This window comes from Fusarium keratoplasticum, chromosome 9, assembly GCF_025433545.1.
Source record: "Fusarium keratoplasticum isolate Fu6.1 chromosome 9, whole genome shotgun sequence".
Taxonomy (NCBI): Eukaryota; Fungi; Ascomycota; class Sordariomycetes; order Hypocreales; family Nectriaceae; genus Fusarium; species Fusarium keratoplasticum.
The window spans coordinates 3,093,307-3,120,068 of NC_070537.1; the positions used below are offsets into that span (position 1 = coordinate 3,093,307).

A 26,762-nucleotide genomic window follows, 5' to 3' on the forward strand; every position below is an offset into this window, starting at 1 on the left:
CGGAGGGCAAAAAGGACTAGACTACGGAGAAGAGGGGTAATGACGGTAGAGGAAGGAAGGCAAGCAATTGATCAAATGGATGTTGATGCGCAGGTAGTGGCGGAATCGTCGAGATGTGGTGGTCAAGGAAGGTCGGCGCGACCGGGGGTTCGGCATTGTGGTGTCTGCGGCAAGCCCGGTCATAATGCAAGAACGTGTCAGGTAGTGATTGAGACGTCTGGGGAAGAGTATAGTGAGTAGTTTTAATTGATCAAATGGTTTATGATGTTTTTATTGCGGCTTCTATCTTATGGGTATAGGAAAAGTGGTGCACATACTTGTTTGGTGCACATGCTTATCATGTACGTTAAATTTAATTACCTTAGTTATATTATTAAGAAGTTAAAAAACTAAATACCTTATTTAATATAAGGTAATAAATAGATAAATATAAGGAAATATTACCTTAGAAGGCTCTCTATTTTATAAATAGAGTATATAAGTAATAATACTTAGAACTAAAAATATAAATTAAAGAAAAATAATTAAATACTTTAGTAAATAATAGAGCTAAATAGAATTACTTTAACCTAATAATAATAAATAAACTTAAGCTATTATAGAGGCATAAGTAAATGCCTTATTTAGTTATTAACCTAGAAGGAATCCCTTTTAATTATAATAATAGAGTTATTAATTATAAGATTAATTACCTTAAGGTTTTTATTAAAGGAAAGAACTAAGGGATATTATTTAATATTATACTTAATAAGTATTATAATCTTATACTTAGGTACTTATAGTTATAATATTATAACTTATATTTTAACTAGAGAATTAGCTAGGTACTCTCTTTTAATAATAAGATACCCTCTATAATAAATAATAACTTAAGATATAATATAAGATCTTAAACTTCTATTAAAGATATTAGAGAAATTAAAAAGAGGTAAATATAAGATACCTCTCTACCTAAAGGGGTATAATATAAATACTATAATAAATAGAAATAATAGACTTAGTAAATAATTATATATATTATAAAGTAATTCTATAAGTTAGAAGAAAACCTTAAATAGGTTAAATAGATACTAAGAGAAGAATAACTTAAGAATATTCTACTATAATATTATACCTATAAGAAGCTCTTTGCGGAAGAACTTAAAATAGGCTTACCTAAATATATATACTATAACCTAGAAATTAAATTTATTAATAAGAAATAGCCTAGCTTTAGTAAACTTTACCTACTTAATAAAGTATAACTACTAGTATTAAAGGAATATATTAAAGACATGCTATGGAAAGGAGACAGATAGCTAAACTAAATACATAAACTAAATACTAAAAAAATACCTCTAATACTATATTAACTATAAATAAACCAACTAGGTTAAAAAACTACTAATTATATAACTAGCCTATAATATAGCTATAAATAAAAATATAAAGGTTATACTAGCCTATACTAACTTTAGATTTATACTAGATATATACTAATAAATATAAGATATTATTATTAACCTTAAAGCTATCCTTACTACTAATTAGCTAAAAAATCTATATAAAGAGATATAAATAAAACTTAAATTTATTAAAAATAGAATAATAAACTATATTAATAATAAAAGAATTAAGGGATTAACCTTCTTAGAGGGAGATATAATCTACCTTATAATAAAAAACCTTAAAATAAAATAATAAAATAAAAAACTTAATTATAAATATATTAAATTATATAAAATTAAGTAAAAAATTTTAAAATATAATTATAAATTAGACTTATTACCTAAGGTTAAACTCTATTTAATCTTTTATATTTTATTACTTAAATTAATATAAAATATTATTTAAATTAAAATTAAGAGTAAATTAAAAGCTAAAGTTAATAAATTAGAGGAATATATTATAAAAGTTATTCTTAATATAAATAAAATTAATAATAAAATAATATATTTTATAAAATAAAAAGATTACTTTAACTTAGAAAATATATAAGAATTACTAAAATACCTTATTAATATATAATACCTCCTAAAGGATTTTTATTAATAATATTAAAAAAAATAATAAAATTATTAAAGAAGCCTAAATCTAAGATATTAATATAAACTATAATCTAGATATCTTCTATAAATAAGGACTCCTATTACTCTAATTATTTAAGCTTATCTAAGGAAGCTAGGCCCTTATAGGTTATCTCTATACCTCGCGATACTAGCTACTACTTATATTTCTAATATAACTCTAGCTAGGAAAGAGACTTATTTAAATCTTACTATGCTTTCTATAAAGCTTTATAATAAGAAATAAGTAGCTCCTTAGTAATGGCTTCTCGCTTATCTAAATAATAAGCCTCCTCGATAATATAAGATATTAATATTATTAGCGAAAAGACCTAGGTAAGAAATAAAAAAATTATATATAAGAGTTTAAAGGAATACCTATTATATTATAAGGATGACCTAAATATATATATAAATTATACTTCTTAGAACCTAAGATTATCTTATAAATAATACCTTATTTTAAATACTAAGAATAAGGTATTATCTTAAAACTAAATTAATTAATCCTAGAGGTAAGGATATAGTAATTTTCGGTAAAAAAAGGAATATTAGATTTCTTTTTAATTATATAGCCTAATATCGCATTAGTATTATAATAAAAGTAAAAATATAAATTAAAGTTAATTATTTATAAAAGAATAGCTATAGTTATAGGAAATGGCCTTAGGGATAAGACTAATAGAGAAGGAATATTATATTATAGCCTAGATATACCTAGGGTTATATATTATATATACCTATAATAGGTACTTAATCCATATATATACTAAACCGCTTACTCTTATAACTATAAGTGATTATATATTACTTACTATAAGCTTAGTAAGCGATTTAACCTCGCTTACTTAGACCTTAGTAATTAGCCTAGTATATAAGATATACTTATTATACTTTTATATATATTAGTTACCTTAGTTATTAATATAACTTAGTTATACTTAATACCTTAAGTATATTACTAGATATAACTTTATACCCCCTATTTAAGATAATACTAATAACCCTCTACTAATATAAACCTAGTATAACTAGCTTATCCCTTAGGAAAAGATATAATTATTATATTTTTAAATTATTTATAAATTTAGTATTATAAAAATACTTTTTATAAGTTTCTCGCTATTTTATATAAAAAGTTAGGTTATCTAGGGTAGGTTAATTCTTAGTGCATAGTATGCTGTTTTACTTACTTATCTATTTTACTTGCTTATTAAGTATATTATTATTAACTATTTTATTAATATTTAATCTAATAATTATTTTAAACTATAATAACTTATACTATAAGGTAGTAAAAAATATAAGACTAGGTTCCCTTGCTTGCGTTTTTCTTACTTTATAATATATGTTATTTTTGGGAACTTTTAAATAACTTTTATCTCCTAAATTACCGCGTGAACCCTAACGCCTATATTCCTCTATAAGCTTATAGATGGCTCAGCCCTGCGAGGGATCGACACGATCTGGGAGACAGAGTGGAGAATTGCGCGTCTGTGGATGAAAGCGAGGGATACGGGGAATTGATGTCGGCAGTGTATGCATAATGACTACCGTAGGCAAATATGTTTTCATTGTTGTTTCTATTATGCCTTTATGACACGGTCTTCAAGGACTTCTATCCACAGAGCCGATTCAGCAGGCATTCTGAGCCCATGCTGTGACCTGGCAGGGGCTGTTATTCGCCAAGCCCTGCTACCCAGAGATAAAACCCGCAAAATAAACTCAATTCATCCAGCAACCTTTCTTTACCTTACATCTAACACCTTGGTTTCTCTATCCAACCAACTTCTCGATGATTTCATCCGGCCACAAACAAATGAGCGCTTGCCTTATTCACCTTCCGCCGGAGCTGCTTGAGCAGATTCTGTCTGGATTACCAAACAGCGACATCAAGAGCCTGCGTTTAACATGTACTCACCTCCACCGTTCCGCTCAATTACGCCTCAGCCGCATTTTCCTGTCCCCTAACCCACTGAATGTGAGCGTATTCAGGGCCGTCGCCGATCATGAAGAGTTCAGGAAGAAGATTGTCGAGATCATCTACGATGATGCGCGCCTGGCTTACTCGCACGAGACCCGCGATGACGAGTATTATGAAGACGAGGACGAGGATGAGGACGACATTGGTGATGTACACGGCGTTCCGGTCTGGTACCGGCGCATATACAGCGAGAATTACGATTTTGTCAAGACCTACGGGTCTGGGGATGTGAAGCGCTCTCACCATCTTGAAGTCCAGCAGCGATTCAAAGCGCCTTTGAGTCCGGCAGAGTCTTTCAAGATATATCAGAAGCTGGTGCAAGAGCAAGAACATGTCATCGCCACAAACAGCGACGCCGACGCCCTCAAATATGGGCTGCCCCGATTCCCCAACCTGCGAACAATCACCCTGACACCTGTGGCTCACGGGCAACCTCACAGACCATTTTACCCTACCCCTATGATCCGCTCTCTTCCACGCGGATTAATATATCCCATCCCTCGCGGCTGGCCTGTCGCAGAGGAGCAATCTAATCGTCCTTATGCGAAGAGCTGGGATGGTGAGGAGAAAGCAGAGTGGCGCGGGTTCTGTCTTGTGACCCAGGCAGTTGCTCAACACCAACGCGAGAACCCAGCCGCTGGCATCTCTGAGTTCATCGTTGATAGCAACCAGCTTCTCACGGGGATCAACTGCCGCATTTTTGACGAGGCGGAAAATAGCGAGTACAAGGACCTCGCCACCATCTTGGCCCGACCCGGCTTCTCCCGAATCGACCTCTCTCTACATGTTGGTGGCCAAGACAGAAAGGGCTGGCCCTCTTTTCGCCGTGGTCTCCTGCAGCACGCACTTGGCACGGCACAGGGACTACGGCACGTGAGCCTCACGACCAACCTCGCAATCCCCAACGAACTCTGGGATGCGTCTGAGGGCGGTGAAGAACACCATATCCCACTGCGCACACTTTTCCCTATCGACACGTGGTCAAACCTCCAGCATTTTTGTCTTTCGCGCTTCCTCGTCAATCAGGCAGACGTGATGGATTTTCTGCTTGCGATGCCGCTGACACTCCAGTCAGTCGAGCTGAGCTTTCTCTGGTTCCTCCCGAAGAACGGCCATTACCAGAGCTTACTGGAGCAAATGCGAGACGAACTTGACTGGCGCGAGCGCGTGACCGCAGCCAGACCAAAGATCGTCATTCGTGTTGATAATGAACCTATAGTTCAAGGTCTGGCCATCTGCGTTGGACGTGAGGTAGAGGACTTTATGTATGGCGACAGAGAGAATCCCTTTCGGAAGGATACGGTCTTTCCGGGCACAGGGACCCATGTGGATGCTTTTGATCCTGAATTCACTCGACCCTATGCAAAACATGGTCAGTTGGTAGAACTAGGGATTCTAGAAAAGCCTATCTGGTACCAGCAAAACTAGATGCAAAACCTTGGTACATCTTGGAGCTACAGTCAGGTTGAGGAATCTGGGATAGTAGAGTTGAAATACATGAGTCTGCTAAGTCAACCTAATTGGGATCTCAGAGGTATAACAAGGGACCCAGCTACACCTGAAGCCGGCCAGTTCGTATCTTTCTTTCGTCCGCCTCTAAATAGACGAAGCCAATACGTCAGCAAACCGACACATTGCTATACACAAAGGAGGAATTTCGAATTACATAACGGCACGAAGCCGGCGAGGTCTTGTCCTTTATTAGCTATCAAGGATTTCTACTTCCTTCTGCCGGAGAGGAAGCGAAATGGAGACTCAAATCTCATCTACGCAAGCTTGAATCATTCAGTTTCTTTCTAGCATCTTCTTGACCCCTCCCCAAAGCCAGCGGCCCTACGTCCTCACTATATACCGACACATACATATACTTTAGCCTGCAACCCAGAGCAGTCGTTCTTTACGGCAGGATTCCACTCGTAGAAGTCATTCAACTCGATACCGTGATCGATAGCAATGGCCCAGCATCCGTCACCTGCCTGCACAAGATAGAAGTCATTGCAGTTGGAGGCTATGCCAGACTGCACAGGACTGGGAGTGACAACGTCCGTGCCTGTGGCCGTAGCCGAGGCGCTGGTGGTCGTGGTATCCTCGTCCTCGAGTAACGGTGGGCTGCCGTCCGCGTTGGTCGATATGCAGTAGTATGTGCCAACGGCCAACCCGGTGCAGTCGCTTTTGACCGACGGGTTCATGCGATAGAAATCGTCAAACTCGAGCCATGTGGTCAGGAGGAGAGACTCGCAAGAGTGATACGACTCGGGAGCAAACCAGGCAGTGCAATTCTCAACCTCGCCGGCCGCACGTGGGCTGGGCGGAGCTTCGACATCTTCTTGTCCAGGGGCTGTTATCTCGTCCCGTGGATTAGCACTTGCTGAGAGAGAAGAAATGAGATGCGCTTCGGGAAACTAACCTTGGGTAGCGGACTCGAGGGCGACGCAATAAGATACGCTCTCTGAGACAGTGCAAGGATAATTGTAAGAGTGAGAATCAGATGCGTTAGACGGAGACTTGGCCAGTGAAGGGTTCCAGAGAATAAATTCCTTTTTCGCTGGTCAGCACCGGTTTTGAACTCGACGTGCTCTGTAGGCTGGGTGTGGAAGATGGGCTGGGATGTGTGCAAGCCAACGTCCCAGGATGAACAGGTCATTGTTCTAAGAACTCACTTCTGGGGTAATGTCATGAACCATGGCCATGGACCAACAGTCTGCAAGATTCGGGGTTGCCGTGATGTTGGCAAGATACAAATATCTGATGGGCAAACAACCAATTCAGCAGCTACTGACACGACACAGTGCATGATCCAACTTACGAGCTGCAGTCCTCGCGCGTCTTATTGGCAAGCGGAATTACAGGGTTAGTGCTAACGAAGCCGGCGAGGGGATCATATTCGAGTGGCAATGGCGTAAACGGTGTCTGGACGAACTCTTTGGTAGAAGTAGTTGGCAAGTAGCCCGGGTATGTAGAGATATACCCTACAGGCCGGACGCAATAGTAGTAGTCCTTGTAGACATTTGTGCAGTTCTCCCAGACATGGGGGTTGAGAAAGATGCTTTGGGGCCATGTAAGTTTCCAGTTCTGAACAGGCAAGCATGAGGGGGGACTCACAAATCTTTGAGAGTGATACCATATTTGACAGTGAAGACGCCGCAGTCTTCCCCTGCAGTGACAAGATGGTACTCAGCACATCTGTCTGATGTATCGTTTGGGGTCGGGTCCGGGATGGGACTGCGACTAGAGTCAGTGGCTTTGAAGCGTTTTCAATGATGGAGAGTACAAAGACGCACGCAGTAGTAGTGACGATGGTTGGCGACCCTTGGGAGTTGCTTGGGATAGCGTAATTGCCCTCTGGGTTGCTGACACAGATATCTTGACCTGCAAACGCAGTAATATTTCTACATGTCTGAATGTCAGTTGACCCTGATCGTGATCGATTGACCCCCAGGCAACTCACGCGCACTGCTTGTCAAGATCAGGGTTCCAGGAGATGATCTGTGCGAACGTAACATTGGTCTGGCGGATGATGCTGAGGCAGGTATCACCGTCCTTGACAGAGTACAGCTCGCAGTTCTGGTCATTCGCTGCCCGAGGCGTCCAGGCATGGGTGCCCGATGCAACGGCGCGAGTGACCAAGACCGAGAGGTTCAGCAAGTCAAGGGACCTCATGCTAGAGGAGAGAAACGCTTGACAGAATGTATGGTGGAGGGTATAAGCTGCAAGTATAACGATAAACGAGTGAAAAGGACCAAGCAAGGACTAGAAATAAAGGAAGTGAGAACGGCTGGGCTGGGTATTGAGGGCGGCGAGATGAATCTGGCGGAGCGGCAAGACAAAACACCAGCTTCCGTCGGTTCGCGTATGTTTCTCTTCCGCGGAGCCGTTCATGTGTAGCGAGACAGTCCCACCCACACTGCAGGATCCACTCGAGCTTCCTTGTAAACCTATTCCGCGTGAAAGGACCACTTGAAGACTTCACTGATGAATGGGGGTGGATCTGGGCTGCAGACACGGAATGAACGCGCCTCGGTCTGGCCACCGGCATTGATACTCGAGATTTCTTTTCGCTCAAAGTGGAAAAGCGGTCGAGTCATGAAAGTATCACGGCCATGAGGCCTTGTAATCGCTCTTGCCAAGAGGCCGAGGTGCAGGATTGTCACTACCGATGTTCGACCAACAACACCGCAGGGGACCTCGACGGCGGTGAGCGGTAGGGGACTGTTACAAGACTCCCTGTCAGTACAATTTAACCTCCCGAGGGTGGCGCTCCATGCCCTAGTCATGTGGGTACCTCGGGCCGCATCGATCTTGTTTAAATGTGACTACGATGTTTTGAAAGAGGTCAATGGTCTATCTATATACCATTGACTAAAAAAATCGATTGACCACGACTATTTTCGTGAGCGAAACGAGGCGGATAACCTCCCACCGAGGACTGTCTATTTCTCTGTTCTCCGGTCGAGGGCAGGCCTTACCATACAGAGCCTTTAGAACAATGCTGTGCTAGATAACGGAGGAGGCGGCATGTGTGCATACCCTCCACCACAAGTCAATTCTTGCGTGATGGATGAGCCCTGAGCAATTTCCCGGTGTCCGCTCTGGGGCGTCAGTGTATGCAGCCAAGGTAAAAATTCCAGGGGCGCAAGCTACATAGCGACTCAGCAGGACAAGGGTAGAACCAACAGTGATCACAACCAACAGACGGGGTTCGACTTGGCCGAGTTAGGTCACAACAACCGTCATGGAGCCCTCACTTCCGTCCGCCCCCGGTGGTATTGTGAAGTTGCGAGGCATGTCTCTTCTTATTACTCTCGAAACCCCAAGTCCTCAACCAACACCTCATGGCATCCCTTGAACTATCTGCCGTTATCCATCTCGCTCGCTCTTTGCCTCTAAGGCCCGAGAACAAAACCCACCATGACCAATTCTCTAGGCCATCGACGCCTATCACTCTTGAACTTACTTGCATTTTGCTCCTTTCTTCTCCACTCCTCGCTTGTCCTGGGCTATGCTCATAGTCATGCCAAACATGACCATCTTCATCACCTCCATGGGCAATCTCTCCGAGCAGCAACCTTAGCCACAACAAAGGCTACGTCCACGGGCCAGGACGACTTCACTTGTGGCCCGGATAAACCATGCTCCAACGAAGCTTGCTGCGGCGAGGATGGCTGGTGCGGCTACGGCCCCAATTACTGCGGTGATGGCTGCCAATCCAACTGTGACGCCAAGGCTGAGTGCGGCCAGTTTGCTGCAACTGCTGGCAAGACGTGTCCTCTCAATGTCTGCTGCTCGCAGCACGGCTTCTGCGGCACGACGGCTGACTTTTGCAACGACGGCTGCCAATCCAATTGCGACAGCCCCAAGCCTAACGCAGCCGCTTCAGACCCTCAGAAGGTCGTCATCGGATATTGGGAGACGTGGAATATGGACAAACCCTGCGGCACTATGGGCCCAGGAGAGATCCCCGTTGAGCTGCTCACTCATCTTTTTGTTTAATTTGGCTATATTAACGCTGATTTTCAAGTAACTAATATGGATGGCATCGATCCAGCTATCTACAAGAATATCGGCAACGTCAAAGCTCGGAACCCTAACCTCAAGATTGTCATTGCCCTCGGTGGCTGGACCTTTAGTGACCCCGGCCCTTGGCAAGATAAGTTCCCTTCACTTGCGTCCACCAAGGAGAACAGAGCCACCTTTATCAACAACCTGTTGGGATTTCTCTCTGAATATGGCTACGATGGTGTCGGTATGTATTATTTCATCGTCATGTCGTACAAGTGTGGAATTCCTTTCTAATGAGGATTTTTTTGGCAGATTTCGGTACGCTTTGCCTTGAGCACTTCACTTAGTGCCTTGAGATTGAAACAACTCTGGGTATCCTGCATTTCAAGATGACTAACGCTCTGATAGACTGGGAATACCCCGGCGCTGATGACCGTGGCGGTAAGGACGGGGATGGTGCGAACTACGTGGCTCTGGTGAAAGAGCTGCGGGAGGCTATCAATTCCAGAGGCCGCGACTATATTGTCACATTCACTGCACCTTCTTCGTACTGGTACCTTCGCCACTTTGATCTCAAAGGCATGGAGACCTATGTTGATTGGATCAATCTTATGTCCTATGACCTACATGGTGTCTGGGATAGCGATAATCCCATCGGAAATCAAGTTCTGTCGCATACGAACCTGACGGAAATCGACTATGCATTGGACCTGGTAAGTCTCACTGGAGCGCTGAGGGGCCTTCTGGACTTTGACTGACAAACGAACCACGCTCAGTTCTGGCGCGTTGGCGTCGAGCCTTCTAGCATTGTGCTCGGCCTGGGCTTCTATGGTCGATCGTTTGAGCTTGAGTCTGCCTCGTGCTGGAAGCCCGGCTGTGCCTTTAAGGGCCCTGGCTCGCCTGGCCGATGTTCTAATACGGCTGGAATTCTCTCATATGCTGGTAAGTAAATTCCTTGGGATGTTGGGTGCAACCTCGTCTAATCATAATTCCTGGGGCATAGAGATTATGGAGATACTGGATAAAACTGGCGGAACTCCTTACTTTGATAAGACTGCGGCTTCCCGATACATGGTCTACGACGGCCACAGCTGGATCTCGCAAGTTTCGAACAGATGTACAGACATAGTATCTGCTAATGATAACTTCCCAGCTTCGATGATGCCGAGACTTTCCAGATGAAGATTGATTACGCAAGCAAGATGGGTCTTCATGGTCTCATGATCTGGGCTATTGATCTAGACACGCCCAACCTCGAAGCCCTGCGATCCATATCCAATGGCGAACTCATCGGGGCCACCAAGACCCCCTTCTCGCTAGTCGACCTCGAGCGCATCTTCCCTGCTGAGATGCTACCCCTGACGACGCTGAAAAGGATTACGCTCTCATCAACTTTGGCAGCAACGCCAATGCTGGTGAGATCGATCCTGACCAGACGGGGTTCGGTTTCGTCCTCATCACGGGCGACTCGGCTGCCGTGTCTTCTCTCAAGAAAAGGGAGGACGAGCCGGAACCTCTAGTCTTTCTCGACTGCCCTGCCGACGTGCTCGAGCAACCCAAGAACGAGACCCGAGTAGCTAGAGTCGTGTGTCTTAGTGAAAACGTCGAGGGCTGCTTCCGGATTATGGAGCGAGGTGTCGAAGGAACCGTTGTCGAGATGCCCGACAATGTTAGTTGACTACTACGCCCCCGGCTGCCTACTCTATCTTGCTGACAGTTGCACGCATAGTGCGCCCCCAACTCGCTGGCGCGAGCCATCTCGCTAACAGAGTCCAAAGGTCGGGACTTGTCCCTCAGCCTCCCCCAGTTCTATTGTCACTAAACTCCCTCATAGATCAAAGCCTGCCATCCACCCAGTCGCGCAGAGCTGTCACGTCAAAGGTCTTTGACTTTGCCTTTGACATGAACCTGAACAACACGAGGCGAGACACCGGGGACCTCAAGGTCCGCGTCGACTACTCCAACGTCGGAGGCTACTGGAATGCCGCTGTCGACTCCCTAGGAATCCAGGCAGACGATTCTTTGCATCGTAGGATTGCAAAGCGCTTTTTTGCGGAAAGCCAGGCCGACTGGCGGACCATGTACCAGGATACCGAAGTGCATAAAAGCGATGGCGAGAGATTTGTCAACGAAGAGATTGACACTCCTCTCTTCTGGGAAACGGCCCAGGATTGTGAGTTCGAAGGGGAGGACTACGAGCTTGGCTTTGGAGCCCATGTCGGAGGCAAGATCAAAGCCGATTTTACTTACGGCTTCTCCCTGATAGTATGTCAGCCTTGAACAAGCAAGTGTGGAGAGGATCTAACCAAACATAGGCCGAATTGCGCAACATATTGGATGCGAAACAAGCCAATGGCTGGCTCAATGTCGACGGAGAGTCAGATCTCAACTTTTCTATTGGAGGCGTCGGCGAGGTTGACTTTGACTTAGCTAAAAAGGGCAATCCAACATCCACCGAGACCAAGCCCGTCAAGCTCAAGGGCCACACGCTGCACCCATCTGGCAATAGCTGGCTATCCTTCCAACCTTACTACAAGATCGGGTACACGCTCGCATCCTTCAATGACACCGATGGGGAAGCCGGTAGCGATAGCGCCCCCTATTTTGACGGAAAGCTCAGCACTCGCATTAAGTCGGACTTTGGAGGCTTTAATGTGAACTTCCCACCCAACCCGTCGGACAAGCTGGGCACCAGGAACGTCGCCCGTGAGAGCAACATGGTCTGGTTGGGTAACGACAATATCATCCACAACTCTGGAGGTGCTGGGGGGCGGTTTGCCCTTGGCGCTTTCTTGAGCTTCGGCGTAAAGATTGATCTAGGATTGTTTAAGGACCGGTGCCACCGCAACATCCCCATTATCGATGTATGTTCTGCCTCCATCTAGGGCCCATGGGGAGTGTTCGAATATTCTTGGCTAATGGGAGTAGATGTCGATGGATTACAGAACGGTCACGGAGTGGAGCTTCTTCCGGTCTCCAGACTTTACCCCTGAGACGTGTCTTAATACCAGCGTTTCGTGGGTTCCCTACACCCGACCTCTTTCTGGCCGTATTGAAAAGGCTAGTCAGCTGGCACACATCATCGATATAGAACGATCGCGCTCCAGAACTACGAAATGGATGACGAGTAAGTCACCATCCTCTGTGGTAAGGATGGTCAACATTAACCTATCTCTGCCCAACAGCAAAACCATTGGCTGGAACGAGTCTGAAGCTCTTCCCTACATTGTCAGCGATAGCGTCAGTACTGCAACCCTGCCGCGGACCACCTTCACTATGCCTTCACCCTCTGTGTAGTGGCGGTTCTAACATTCGACAGCAAAAAAAAGGAGGGGACAGTTCGTGCTACCAGGACCAACCATCTTTGGGCGCGGATATGGCATGGGGCTATGGCTCCGACTCCAACATCAACCCACTGACGTACATGGACGAGGAAGCCGCCAAGGCAATCGAGGGCTCCGATGAAGAGCTGTCGTGCCCTACCTGCCTGGTTTGTGGCAAGAACCGCAAGACCAAGGGCCCCTGCTGCGGCTGCGCCAATATGGACCTTGAGCTTGGTTATACCGACATTCCCGACTACGAGAGCTACAAGCCGGAAGTCGACCTCGAGGGCCCCTGGCCCTGGCCAGGATATCAGTCAACGAGCTCGCTGTCCAGGAGAGGACAGCCAGATCCCATGGACGGCCAGCAGGTATCTAGGCTGGAAAGCCGCAAAGATGGCACAGCGACAATGTCACCCAAGACAATCCGCGTCTGTCCCGACTCCGCGGGGGCCGGTGTTCGAAAGTTCGCGCTATACGGCAAAACGTATGGGTATCCAGCATTCCCGGAAAATGCGCTACACCAGTGGGAGGGTATCGAAGGCAATAAATGGGATGACGTTTCACGCTCCTGGGGAAATACGTCCATGTCGTGTTCCGACTGGGAGGTCGACGCCCTGCGGCCGCATGACACCGCATGGATCCGGGGCGCAAACGGAAATTTAGAGGAGGTCCGGGCCAACTATCAGAGTGAGTTTGCTGCAGTCAAGATGTTGACCTAGGGGAAGTCCGCTAACAGATGGTCAACTGTTACAGCCGAGCACGTATTCGAAGGCCAGCTCATCAGCGACTTCTTCACGCAATGGCTAGACAAGGGCCAGATTGAAAATCAGAAGCCGACTCCATCAAATCCTACGCCCAAGGTGCCCTGTAACTGGACCGTCAAATGGATCCTGACGGTGAACAAGTCGTGGCCTTGGAAGCTGCGCGGGAAACCCAGGGCCTTCATCTTCCTACTGCTTTCTGAACTCGGCAACGCCTCTCACCTCGACCGCCTCGCAATCTTCAAGGCCAGGCCAAATGGCATGAAGGGGTCCATGTTTGGCGGTAAGCAGCCCTCAGCTCTCGGCGAATACAGAAGAATGTCAGGTGAGCAGAAGCTTCTTGCCACCAAAGAGATGGGTACGTTCTTTTCACACTCCTCCCCACCTCCCCCCTCCGTTTCTGACCATGTTCTCTTTAATTCCAGGCATGGTGTTTAGGTACATGAATGACCCGATAATTTGGAAAAAGTTCTGTGATACCTACGAGGCACTGTACGAGTTGTTTGGGACATTCGATACCTTCTATGCCCAGCAAGGCTCCGGTCTCACGATCCCCTCACTCCAGAAGGAGTGGAAAGAGTTTATCGAGGTAGGCTTGACCTCGCTGGTGGCCCGGTCCAAGGCTTCATTTGAGCTCCATACCATTATAGCTTTTGGGTTAGTCCGCGTTCCTTTTCCGCGTCTTTTGAGGATATGTTCACTAACCACCCAGCAGAGGAATATTTACCTTTGATCCTAGTATGTTGATTCATGGAATCCACTGGGTGAAGAACATTGCAGTGAACCAGCCTAAGATTCGCATCGATGGGTCGTGCCCGAACCTCGGATCGATTGACAACGGGGATTAAGGAGAGACAACCGGTAGCGATTAGGCTTGTGGCGGTGTGGTTGAGAATCAGGGACACTGATTGCTTCTAAGCCAGTACTTCTCATAGAACTCACATAGCTTGAGTATCCTGCTCACATGAGGACCCGTTTCTAACCCTCGTGAACTTCTCTTTTTTCCTACTCTGTGTCTGAATCTGAATAAACATTTGACTAAGCATGTTGTGGTGGCTGAAGCGCATGCGTGGCACTTTTGGGGGTTTATCCCATCAGTGCCTGCTCGGCTCGTATATTGTCGCAGCGTCTGTTTCTATAGTTATTTGTCGTGTCCAACCATACTTTAGTTTCAAAACAGTTGGTGGCCATAGAGCCGGTTAACTTCGTCGATTAAAATCATGGGTCTGGCTAGACGTCACTAAGTCTGGCTAGCCTATGAAGCTATCGTGAAGTTTCGAGTCCTAGTTATAATTTCATATTGTTAAATCTTAAACATAGATGTCTCATCAATCTTGAGCCATGCGATCTTCGGGCTCAGTTAACCTATCGAGGGCCAGGCTGCAACTACAGTAAAGAATAGATTTTCAACACATCATAACATCATGGCCCGATATTAACACAATGCTTGAGTCATACAACTCAAGTCAAAGCGGTGTTTTTAACAGCATAGCGATGCGCCATCCCCCAACAAACTTTATCTCCCTCGAGAAAAGATTTCCCTTAAATCTAATACGTTCCACTCCCTGCCTTAAGGGTACGCTCGAACTTTAGTTTAGAAAAAAACATCCTAGCAATAGACAATCTTTAGGCTTAGTTAACCCATCAAGGGCCGGGCTATAACTATAATAAAAAATAAATGTTAAATATATTATAATATTATGACCTAATATTAATATAATAGCTTAATTAAACTTCTATAATACTAAAAGAGTTATATTTAATTATATTATTATAAAAGTCTAACCTCTTATAGATATTTTAATTACTTTAACCTTTATATAAGAAATAAAAAAAATATTTATTTTTTTACCTTCTTAAGTTATAATCTCTTAATATTATATCTTTAAATATAATACTAAGAATTATAATTAATTAATAGTATAACTTTAATAATATTACTACTACTATTATTAATATTATTATTATTACTTATAGGGATTATTACTTTTTTTCTTACCTTTTTAATAATTAAAAAAAAAGCTAAATTATATAATATATATATATAGCGAGTATCTTAGTTAACTAAGTATCTTAAAAATCCCTTAACTTATATTATCTTTATTTAATTAATTAATTCCTTATTACCTAGTATATTATAGACTAATTATAAGGCTAAAATACTTCTTACTCTTTAGGCCTTTTAAAATAACTTAAAATTAAGTCTTTAATATACCGCTAATATCTATATAGTCTCTTAGAAGACCTTAGGTTACTAATAATAAGGTATTTAATATTAATATAATATTTTTAATAAATTATATTAATTATCTAATCTAGAGAAATAAATCTTTAAATATTTTATTTTTAACTTAGATTTATAAGGATTCCCCTCTTAGGTTTATAATATAAAGGAAATAGCTAATTAATTACTTACTAATTATAATATATTACTTATTAATATATATTAGGCTTTAAACTTTATTAAATAATACCTAGAGCTTAAGATATATTTTTTTTAGAAATATAATTACTAAAGAGCTAAGTATAAAGATCTAATTATTATCTATAATTAATTTTAGCTTATAGCGAATATAATTAAGAAATATAATATTTAATTAGATAATATTTATAACTTTAATAAGATTAGCTTTCTTATAGGTATAATTATAAGTAAAATAATTATTATAGGCTTAAAAAGGTATTTAAAGCTAAAATTAATATAGCTTAATAAATAAGAATAAATTATAATTATCTAAGTAATTAATATAAAAGACTAAGTAATTTACCTATTTATTATTAGCGCGGGCTAATATTACCTTACTAATTAATATTAAGATAATAACCTCTTAGGTAATTAAGTTATTATTAAGTTAGGGAAAATAAGTACTAAGCTATTTTAGGCTATTAGGCAATTTCTTATATATAAAAAAAGGTTAAAGGCCGCGGCCTTTAATTATTATTATCCCCTTTATTAGTTATAATAAGAAAGGGGAGCTTTAGGCTTTTTTCCTCGGCGTAATTATTATTATTATTAATTAATTATTTACCCTTATTATTTTCTATATTATTAAGATCACGAGATAATATATAAAATCTCTCTTTTAAAAGGTAATAAAAGGAATTCACGAAGATCTAGCTATATAATATAATATGTTTTATTTCTTTAATAAATTTAGTACCCTTATATAGGATTTTTAATATTTTTATTTTTTTAATAATTAATATATATTAGAATTAATTAAAACTAACTATTTAGATAAGAGAGTATATTCTTATATTATTAATTAATAGACTATAAATATAATTACTTCTATAAGATTAAGAAATATAAGATATTAAAGAATTATAATAAAAAAGATAAAATAAGTAATTAGGAAGACTTTAAAAATCGCCTAGTTATTATTAAAATTAGCTATAGCTTAATTTTACTTTTCCCTTAATTATTAAAATATTAGAATTATTTAATTAGATTACCTTAGATAATTAAAGTTAATATAAACCCTTCTTATACCTTATATAAAGTAAATATTAATTATAAAAAGGACTTACTTATTATAGATATAAAAAAGAAAATATTATAATTTTATAATTAATATAAAAGGGACTTTCTTTTATTAAAGTTAATAAGTTATTTTTATTAAAATTACTTATAAAGATACTTATAATATAATAATAAAAGGCTTTTATTATTAGAATATTTACCTAATAGCTTATAAGAAATAAAATACTTATTACTCTTATCTTAATCTTAATAATATTTAAAGAAATCCTTAAGATAGGATTTCTTAATTCTTTTAAAGGTATAAATTATAAAGAAAAATATTATAATAACTTAGAATTATTTAATTAAATAATAATAATTATAAATATTATATTAATAATTTAAAATAATAAAGGCCTTAATATTATATTAAAGAGTAATATTAGCTAAAGTATAAAGGCTAAGAATAATATTAAGATAATAATTAATAAGGCCTTTTTTAATTTATTTTAAAAACTTATAATTAAAGGATTAAATAACGTACATGTATAGCGAGCCGGACAGCAAGCGAACCGGACACTTTTTTTTAACCTTTAAGATAGAAATCACTATAAAAACACAACAAACCATTTAATCAATTGAAATTACTCGCTATACTCTTCCCCAGATGTCTCAATCACTACCTGACATGTTCTTGCATTATGACCGGGCTTGCCGCAGACACCACAATGCCGAACCCCCGGTCGCGCTGACCTCCCTTGATTACCACTTCTCGACGATTCTGCCACTACCTGCGCATCTATATCCATCTGATCAATTGCTTGCCTTCCTTCCTCTACTGTCATTACCCCTCTTTTCTGTAGTCGGGTCCTTTTTTGCCCTCCGGCGCCGGCTTAGTATCTCATTTGCCTGTTCAAGTTCTTTAACCCTAGCCTCAAGTAAGGCAACCTTATGCATAACTATCTTTGTTCCCTTAGAAGAAGACCGTATAGCTTCTAGAATTGACTCTGGGGAGCTACTTTTTGTGCCTTATAACTCGTCTCTCGAGGTAATCTGACTGAGATTGAGCCTCAAGCACGGTCTTTGGGGTCTTTGAAACCCAAGGGGTCGACGGTTTAGCCACCTCCTCAGCCGGTGTTGGAGTCCGTAGCTGCACATCAAGTTTCGAGACCACACTTTCCGGGTCAAGAGGAACAAGCCCGGCCCCTCTGAAGGCTGACTTAATATTCTTTTCCGTCATGGTGGCCTGAAAATGCGGCGTAGAAGGCCGGAAAGAACTCAGTCTTTGAAACGTGAGTTATAGAGCATCTGATCAGATGCTCTATTTCTTGGCCGTAAGCGTTCTTAAGCACGCTAAAGCACCCGACGTCAAGGGGCTGCAGTATATGAGATGAATGAGGTGGCATACAAAGCCTGATGATCTTCTTCTCCTCACAATATCTCTCGAATTCGATTGAGTGGTGACTTTCGTGGCCATCAAGGATTAGAAGACGATAGCGACTATTTGATCGCTTGGCTGTGCACCGGTCAAAGTGCTTGAGCCACTCGAGACCGGTCTCGTTATCGGTCCAGCCATTTTGGGTCGTTGCAATAGCCCAATCGCCCGGGAGGTTACTATCCCGGTACCAGTTGGCGAGGTGATATTGGCCCGCACCGATGATGAACGGCGAGATCGCTTGGCCATCCGCATTGATCGCCTGAATGACCGTAATCCATTCCCGGTTTCCGGGCTGCACTGATTTTGGCTTTCCACGCCTATCTGTGCCTGTGACGACCATTCCGCTCTGAATTATGCCCATCATAAAGCCAGTCTCATCAACGTTGTAGAAATCATCTGATCGGATGCCGTACTTCGCGATTGTATTCGCCACAAGCGTAAACCAATTACGGATAATAGCTGGATCTTCGCACTTGGCTCTCTGGTAGTCGTACTTCCGAAAAAAACGCGTCTTGAGGTCTGGGTGTCGCCTGACGAAGTTTGAAGCCCAGCGCGCGCCAACTGGTGGCGCGTCGCGGTCGGCAAGTAATTGATCAGCCATTTCCTTCACACCACGAAGCCGGGGGGGAAATCCTCGCGAATCTAGGTCGAGAATAAAGTGAATAAGGATCTGTTCCTCTAGATCAGATAGTCGGCGTGAATTAGGAATAGTATTGACTCGGGCTTGGATGCCATTATATCGGTCAAATAGTGTTGAATGCTTGACTTGGTAGAGCTTTGCGGCACCTCTAAGACTTAGTTTTGGTGTATTTTGATGGGCTTGAAGTGCAAGAAGGATTCTAGCCTCTTTATTAGACTGTGACATGCTGGGTGGTTAAGAATCAATTGATCAAATAGAGATAATGTAGGTTGAGGGATTTTTTGTCCGGTTCGCTTGCTGTCCGGCTCGCTATACATGTACGTTAGTCTTTTATTTATAATATTATTTTATTTACTTTTTACTTTTAAAAAGAAAGATATAATTAAGTATTTATAAAAGTTTAATTAATAAGTAAAACTTATAAATATTTTTAAAGATAAAAAACTAAGACTCTTTAAATTATATATTAACCCTAAGATAAAAAGAGAACTTTAGTAAGCTATAAAAGGCTTTAATTAAAAAAAAGCTTAAGAGAAACTAAAGGAATCTTTTATAAATAATAACTCTAATTAAATTAAAATAATTAAAAAAAAGCTTAAAATACTTAATAAAGTCTAATTAAAGGTTAATTTTTATATTATTATTAAATAATTAAATAAATATTAATATCTCTTTAAATAGACTAATAAGAATTAAATAAATTAATAAGAATTAAATAAACTCTTATATATAGTCTTAAGCTATTTATAAAGTATTACCTAAGGAGGTTATTAATAAGATTTAAAAAAGGTATAATAAAGGCATTAAGGAACTTATTATTATAAATTATTATAACCTTATAAATATAATTAAAAAATATTATAAGAATAAGATTAAGATTAAAAAAACTTATTACTTTAGAAATAAAGATAATACTTATAAGGTTACCTAGGCCTTAACCCCTCTAAGGAACTCTAGCCTTTTTATAAAAAATATTAAGACCCCTAAGATCTTAAGAAAAGAGCCTAATAAAATAATTAACTTAAAGATTAATAACTTTATTATATAATTAACTTAGCTCTTAATAAATTTAGTAAAAGGATAAGAGATATAGCTATAACTTACTTAGATTATTTAAACGGAGAATAATAAGTAGGCTATTATAGGGATAAGCTAACCTTTTAGGATAAATATTATATTAATTAATTAAATTTAGAATTATAAGAATTTCTATATATATATAGCTTATAGATTAAGGTAAGGTAATTATTAAAATAATATAATATACTAATATTATATAAAAAGAGATTATTTTCTTAATATAACGTATATGATAAGCAAGTGTCACAGTCATGCAAGTGTCACAGCTGGACTGTGCATATAAAACTAGGATTTTCTAGCTTTAATAAAAACTTAAATAAAATAGCTAAAAACTTAAAAAGAGTGTTTCTAGCTATTTAACTTATAGATAAACTATATATAATTTTTATAGATTTTTAAAAAATCTACTTTATAGAGAAATAGCTATTTATACAGTGCGAATAGGTTTTCTCTATACTACCCTATAGGAATTTTTTTAATAATCTATAAGAATTAGGGTGAGTAATATATTATATAATCATACTAACTTCTAATTTTTAGCCTTTTTTAGCTTAGTTTTAATTTTCTAGAATTACTTAAAAAACCCTTATTTTAACTAAAATCAAATTGTGACACTTGCATGACTGTGACACTTGCTATACATATACGTTATATATTAACCTAATTTATAATAAAAGTACTAATATTATAAATTATAATTCTTAAGGTAAAATAGCTTTTTTTAAAAAGGGTAATATAATATTATTACTAAATCTTATATATTAATTTAAGAAATTTAAAGTCTAAAAGCTTATTTATAATTAATTAATATATTTCTTAAAATTAGATTTATATTTATTAATAAGGTAGCTTAAATAATATAATAAAGCTAAGCTTAGCTTTATATTAACCTAACCTAAGAATAATATTATTAATAATTTTATATAAAAGAACTCTAAGGCCTTAGATCTTTATTACCTAAAGTATAAGTCATTAGAAGGGTTTAATTAATTACCTAAGGAAATTATATATAGGGATTAAAATATCTTAGATAACTAAAACCTACTACTTAGAACCTTTATTAATATAATTTTAGTTAATAAAGACCTTATATTATTTAATTAAGTAGAGGCGCCTTAGATATTTATTATTATAATTATTATTATTAATATTAATATAAAGAAGAGGGTTTATATTAAAGATATTATTAAAGTATAAAAAGCTATTTAGTTAATTAAGAAGTTAATTTTAATTAAGAAATTAGTTATTATAAATAAAGAGAAGAGCTAAAGGTTTTAAATACTTAAGGAAAAATAAGCTTTAATTATATAAAAGCTAAGAAATAATTTTTAAATAAAAAGAATCTTAATTCTAGCTAATAAGCTATTTATATTATTATTTTAACTAAGTAAAAAAATAATAAAAGATTATTAAGATATTATTAATAATATAAAATAAATTACTTATATTAAACCTATACTATATATTACTAAAGAAAAGCAGGGATTATTTAATTAGAAAGCTAATAGTACTAATATAATCTAAGTTAATAAATACGACTAGAGAGAAGCCTATTAGATAATAATTAATAAGAGAGTTAATATAAATATAATTCTTATTAATAAAATAATTCTTATCTTTAGAAAAGCTAATAATAATATAAAAGACTTTTAGCCTAGAGATTATATTATTATAATTAATATAAGTATAATAAATAAAAAGATAAAAATAATAGAGGTTTATTAAAATAAGATAGAGACCTTAGGGAAAATTATACTTATAGCTAAAGAAAGAGAATTAATTAATTAAATAATTAATAATATTAAACTAATAATTAAGGGCTAAAATAAGAGAATTACCTAGTCCTAGGAATTACTTTATATTCTTATAAGACTTAATAATCTAAAGGGTAAGATTATTAAAGCTATAATAGATATAAGCTCTAAAGGGAATATTATTTTATAAGAGCTTATAAAAGCCTATAGCCTTAAAGTTATTCTAGCTTATGCTTTAATTATATTTTTTTCTTAAGATTAAATTATTATATTAGGCTAGATTATTATTTAATTATACCTTAGTAATATCTAGATTTAATAAAAAATATATATAGTGCCCTTAAAAGGAATCTTAATTTTTTTTATTCTTAGTATATTATTTATTTACTTAGCGAGAGTATTATTTAATTATTTAATAAGAGATAATTCTATGCTCCTTTAATATTAACTAGGTAATACTTATATTATTACCTTAGCTATAAGGTCTATTAAGTAAGAGGCCCTAACTTATAATATAGATAATAATATACTACTAAAATAAATATTAATTTTTTCTTTAAACCTAAGATTAATTAAGAGAATAATTTAGAATTAAATAATATCTTAATATTATTATAATAATTAAATTAAGAATTAAGGGAGAAAGTAATTAATATTATTAAAATAGAGATAATTAGATAATATTATATAGCCCTTAAGAATATAAATTATTTAATTAAAAAATAATTAAAAAAGAAATATAAAATATAAAAAAAAAAAGATTTATCTAATTAAAGTAAATTAAAAGAAATCTTAATTAATATTTTTTATAAAAAGAAAAATATTAAGATTTACCTAAGAAATAATATTTTATTAAATAAATTTACCTTAGAAAATAGCTTAAAATAAAAAGTTAAAAAATAAAAAAAAATAAAAAAGAAATTATAAAAAGATTTAAAATACTAAGATTAAATTATATTAAAATTCTTAGATATTAAATAAGGAACTTAGATTTATAAAAAGTAACTCTAAGGATTAATTAATTAAGTAAATAATATCTTTATATATAAAGAATTAAATATATTCCTTAAGATTATATATAATAGAGAAGTAATACTTATATAGGAATTTTTAGAATATAGAAAACTTAACTTATTTATTATATTACTATAAGTTATTAAGGTAATTAAGTATAAGGCCTAGTAAATAAAAGGTATATTTATCCCTAAATAATATAAAAAAAAATTATTAAATTCCTAAGAATTTAAATAAAAAGAAAAATCCTTAAAAAAAGTTATAGCCTTTATAAGAACTTAATTTTTTTTATTTAGAAAAAGGATAATTAGTTTTAATTAATTAATTTAGCTATATTAATAAATAAATATATAATATAAGATAGCCTTATCTCTCTAGGCTATAATAAGTTCTTTATAGACTTTATTATATATAAGATATTATAAGATATTATTACTATTAGATTTCTTTTTAAGATATAATTAAATAAAATTAATAAAGGTTAATAAAGACTTAATTAGTTTTATAATATTAATTAGATTATTAAGAATATATATATTACTATAAAGAGCTATAAACTTAGTTACTTAGTTTACTTAAAATATCTTTTAAATCTTAAGAGACCTAATCCCTGATATTTATTAATCCTTTTTAAATAATATTTATATTAAGGGACTTATAATAGATTATAATAAGAAAGAAATAACCCTAGGAATATATTATTTTATTTTAAAATACTTAATTAACCTTAATAAAATATTAATAAATATTAAGTTATTAAGCTATATAGTTATAGGCTAAAAGTCTTAGTTTTATAAAGAAAATAGTAATAATTATTAATTATTTTTATAGAACTTATAAGAAGAAGCTAAAAGAAAGGAAGGTTATAAAAATCTTAGAGTAAAAAGATTATTTTAATATAAGGGAAATAAGGTTTTTTCTTAATATTATAAAATATTATTATTAATAAATTAAATAATTTATATAAATTATAAAGGCTTTAATAAACTTATTAAAGAAAGATATTAAGTTTATCTAAGGAGTAAATTAAAAAGAGATTATAGAGATATTAAAAAAAAAATTATAATATTATTAATCCTTATTATTTTTAATTACTTTAAAGAAGCTAAGGAGATAATCCTTATAGTTAATATAAGCCTTTTAGGCTAAGGATATATTTTAATATAAGTAATTAATAAAAAATAAAAATTAATTTAATTTAAATTTAGATTATAAAACCTAGCTAAAATTAAGTATAATATAATAAAGAGAAAATATAAAATAATATTTTATACCTTTTATTACCTTAGGGGTATAATTTATAATATTTTTTTTATTCTTAAGACTAATTTATAAGTATTAGTTTATTAAATTAATAATAAAATAAATAATATACCTAATTCTCTTATCTTAAGATAAATTAATTATTTTTTTCTCTTTAATTTTATAATTAGATATATACCTAGAAAGAAAAATTATATAGCTAATAAATTATTATAAAAGTATATAAGATTATTTAATTAATTAAATATATAAGTTAAAAGAGATATTAAAGATTTTATTAATTTTTACCTTAATATAATTTATATTAATAAGGAACCTAATATCTTAAATAATATTTACTCTTAAGAGTATAAAGATATAGCTAAATACCTATATATTTATATAAAGCCTAAGGGATTAACTTATTTATAATTATAATAATTTAAAAAAAAGGTTTTTTTTTTTTATTTAAAAATAATAACTTTAGAAATAAGTAAAATAAGACTATAATTTACTTTTATTAATAATAAATAACCTAGAGATATAAAAAAAATTAATTAAATTATATTACTTTAATAATAATTATAAGGGTAAAGAAATAACTTATAACCTTATAAAAAGGAAATATTTCTAAAATAATATATAAAATTAGGTCTTTAAAATAATATAATATTACCTTATTTATTAAGCCTATACTTCTTAGAGATTATTAAAGGCTATTTAATATATTAAATTATTTAATCTTATAATTAAGGTTTATTTTAGTTATTAATATATATTATTAAACTAAGGGTTTAAATACCTCGCGGAGGTAAGATATAATATAATAAAATATATAAAAGTAATCTTTTTAAAAGAAATTATAATTAAAGTACTAAGGTGCTTTATAGCTAATCTTATTTACTAATTTAATATAATTTTTATAATAATAATAAATAATAAGCCTAAATTTAAGAAGGAATTTTTATTGTTACTTAAGGAATTAGAAATATAATAAATTATTATATCTCTATATAACCCTAAAGCTAATAGTATTAATAAGAAAAGGTATTATTTTATTTTAATAACTTTAAGGAAAATAAAAAGAAAAGAGAAGCTAAGATAATATAATAACCTAGAGAGAGTATTTTTCGCTAATAAAATAACTATAAAAATATTATATAAATATTCTCCTTTTTATTTTATTTATAAATAAGAGTTAATATATCTCTTAGAGGTTAATTTTCTTACTTAGTAATTAATTAATTAAGATAAAGTATTTATAATAAATAATTTTATTTTTATAAGGGTTAGAATCTTTAAAAGAAAAAGTAAAGATATAAAAGTAATATAATAAAAGATTAATATATTTAGGGTAAAAATTATAAAGAAATAAAATAAGAAAAATATTTATAAATTAAAAAAAAACTTTTTAAAGATTAAAGATTTAATATTAAAATTTAATATTCCTAAATTAAATAATATATTAATAAAAATAAAAATAATATATAAATAATATAGCTTATTTTATATCTTTAAATATTATAATAAGGTAAATTATTATAAGCTTAAGATACTTAATAATTATAAGATTATAAAATTTATTTATAAGGATTACTTAAAGAAATTTATAAGAGATAAAAATAATTAATAAGAAGGGGAATTAAATAAAAAAGAAGTCTTTAAGAAGCTTAAAGAAAAGAAAGAAAGTTTAGAGGGAAATAGAAATAAAGAGAATATATAAGTAATAAGAAGTAAAAAAGTAATAAATAATTAAATAATTAATTAAGTAAATAATAATAAAAATAAAGAGAAAGATAATAAGAAAGAGGATTTTAATAAAAAAAATAAAATATTATATCTAAGGAGAAATACTTTAATATATATAGAAATATAGTTTCTAGCCCTTATTATTAAATAAGCTACTTAGTATAAAAGCCTTTAAAATAAAATAAAAAAAAAAGGAATAATATTAGAAACCTATAAGAATCTTTAGGTTTTTAATAAGGGAAGATAAAATAAAAGAGAAAGTTTTTATATTATAATATAATTATTAGAATTTTTAATAAATCTAGGTATTTATTTTATAAGAGATATATAGATTATTTAATTAAATACTAGAGATATTACTTAAGATATAAAAGATATTATCTAAGATAAGTAGGATATTATAAGAGATAATTATAATATAATTAATAATAATTTAAATATAATATTTAAATTTATTATTTATTAAGAAATAAGCTTAATATAAAGCCTATAAAAGATAATTAAAATTAAATAAAAGACTTAATAAGGAGATTAAAAATAAATAGAGATAAATAATTAATTAAATATAATTATAAATATAAAGCTAGACCTTATTATTAATTAAATAAAAATAATAACTATTTATTATATTTAAAATTTATCTCTTAATAAGAAAGCTCTTAGGACCTAAAATCTAACCCTTTTTAAAACCTAAAAGGGTTAGCCTTTTTATTAAGAGCTAATTAATATATCCCTTAGGGAAGCTAATAGTCTTATTCTTAATTCTTATC

At 34.9% G+C, this 26,762-nt stretch overlaps 4 protein-coding genes across 4 annotated transcripts; 3 read left to right on the plus strand and 1 right to left on the minus strand.

Annotated features, from left to right (window-relative positions):
• Positions 1 to 3,864: 3,864 nt before the first annotated feature.
• NCS57_01187400 (F-box domain-containing protein) lies at positions 3,865 to 5,457 on the plus strand (the record flags this gene model as incomplete). The annotated part of the gene is made up of 1 exon (XM_053061570.1): positions 3,865 to 5,457. The coding sequence occupies one exon, from the start codon at positions 3,865 to 3,867 to the stop codon at positions 5,455 to 5,457; it is 1,593 nt and encodes a 530-aa protein (XP_052909956.1).
• Positions 5,458 to 5,873: 416 nt separating this feature from the next.
• Positions 5,874 to 7,689, minus strand: NCS57_01187500 (uncharacterized protein; the record flags this gene model as incomplete). Its single annotated transcript, XM_053061571.1, has 7 exons — positions 5,874 to 6,374; positions 6,437 to 6,631; positions 6,690 to 6,774; positions 6,836 to 7,075; positions 7,132 to 7,251; positions 7,311 to 7,418; positions 7,478 to 7,689. 7 exons carry the CDS (start codon positions 7,687 to 7,689, stop codon positions 5,874 to 5,876), a joined length of 1,461 nt encoding a protein of 486 aa, XP_052909957.1.
• Positions 7,690 to 8,937: 1,248 nt separating this feature from the next.
• NCS57_01187600 (Chitinase) lies at positions 8,938 to 9,519 on the plus strand (the record flags this gene model as incomplete). Its single annotated transcript, XM_053061572.1, has 1 exon — positions 8,938 to 9,519. One exon carries the CDS (start codon positions 8,938 to 8,940, stop codon positions 9,517 to 9,519), a length of 582 nt encoding a protein of 193 aa, XP_052909958.1.
• A 36-nt stretch (positions 9,520 to 9,555) lies between these two features.
• NCS57_01187700 (Chitinase) lies at positions 9,556 to 14,460 on the plus strand (the record flags this gene model as incomplete). The annotated part of the gene is made up of 14 exons (XM_053061573.1): positions 9,556 to 9,772; positions 9,937 to 10,241; positions 10,305 to 10,470; positions 10,532 to 10,628; positions 10,682 to 10,847; positions 10,904 to 11,197; positions 11,258 to 11,306; positions 11,363 to 11,793; positions 11,844 to 12,392; positions 12,457 to 12,768; positions 12,848 to 13,538; positions 13,605 to 13,970; positions 14,038 to 14,269; positions 14,328 to 14,460. The coding sequence occupies 14 exons, from the start codon at positions 9,556 to 9,558 to the stop codon at positions 14,458 to 14,460; spliced, it is 4,008 nt and encodes a 1,335-aa protein (XP_052909959.1).
• Positions 14,461 to 26,762: the final 12,302 nt, after the last annotated feature.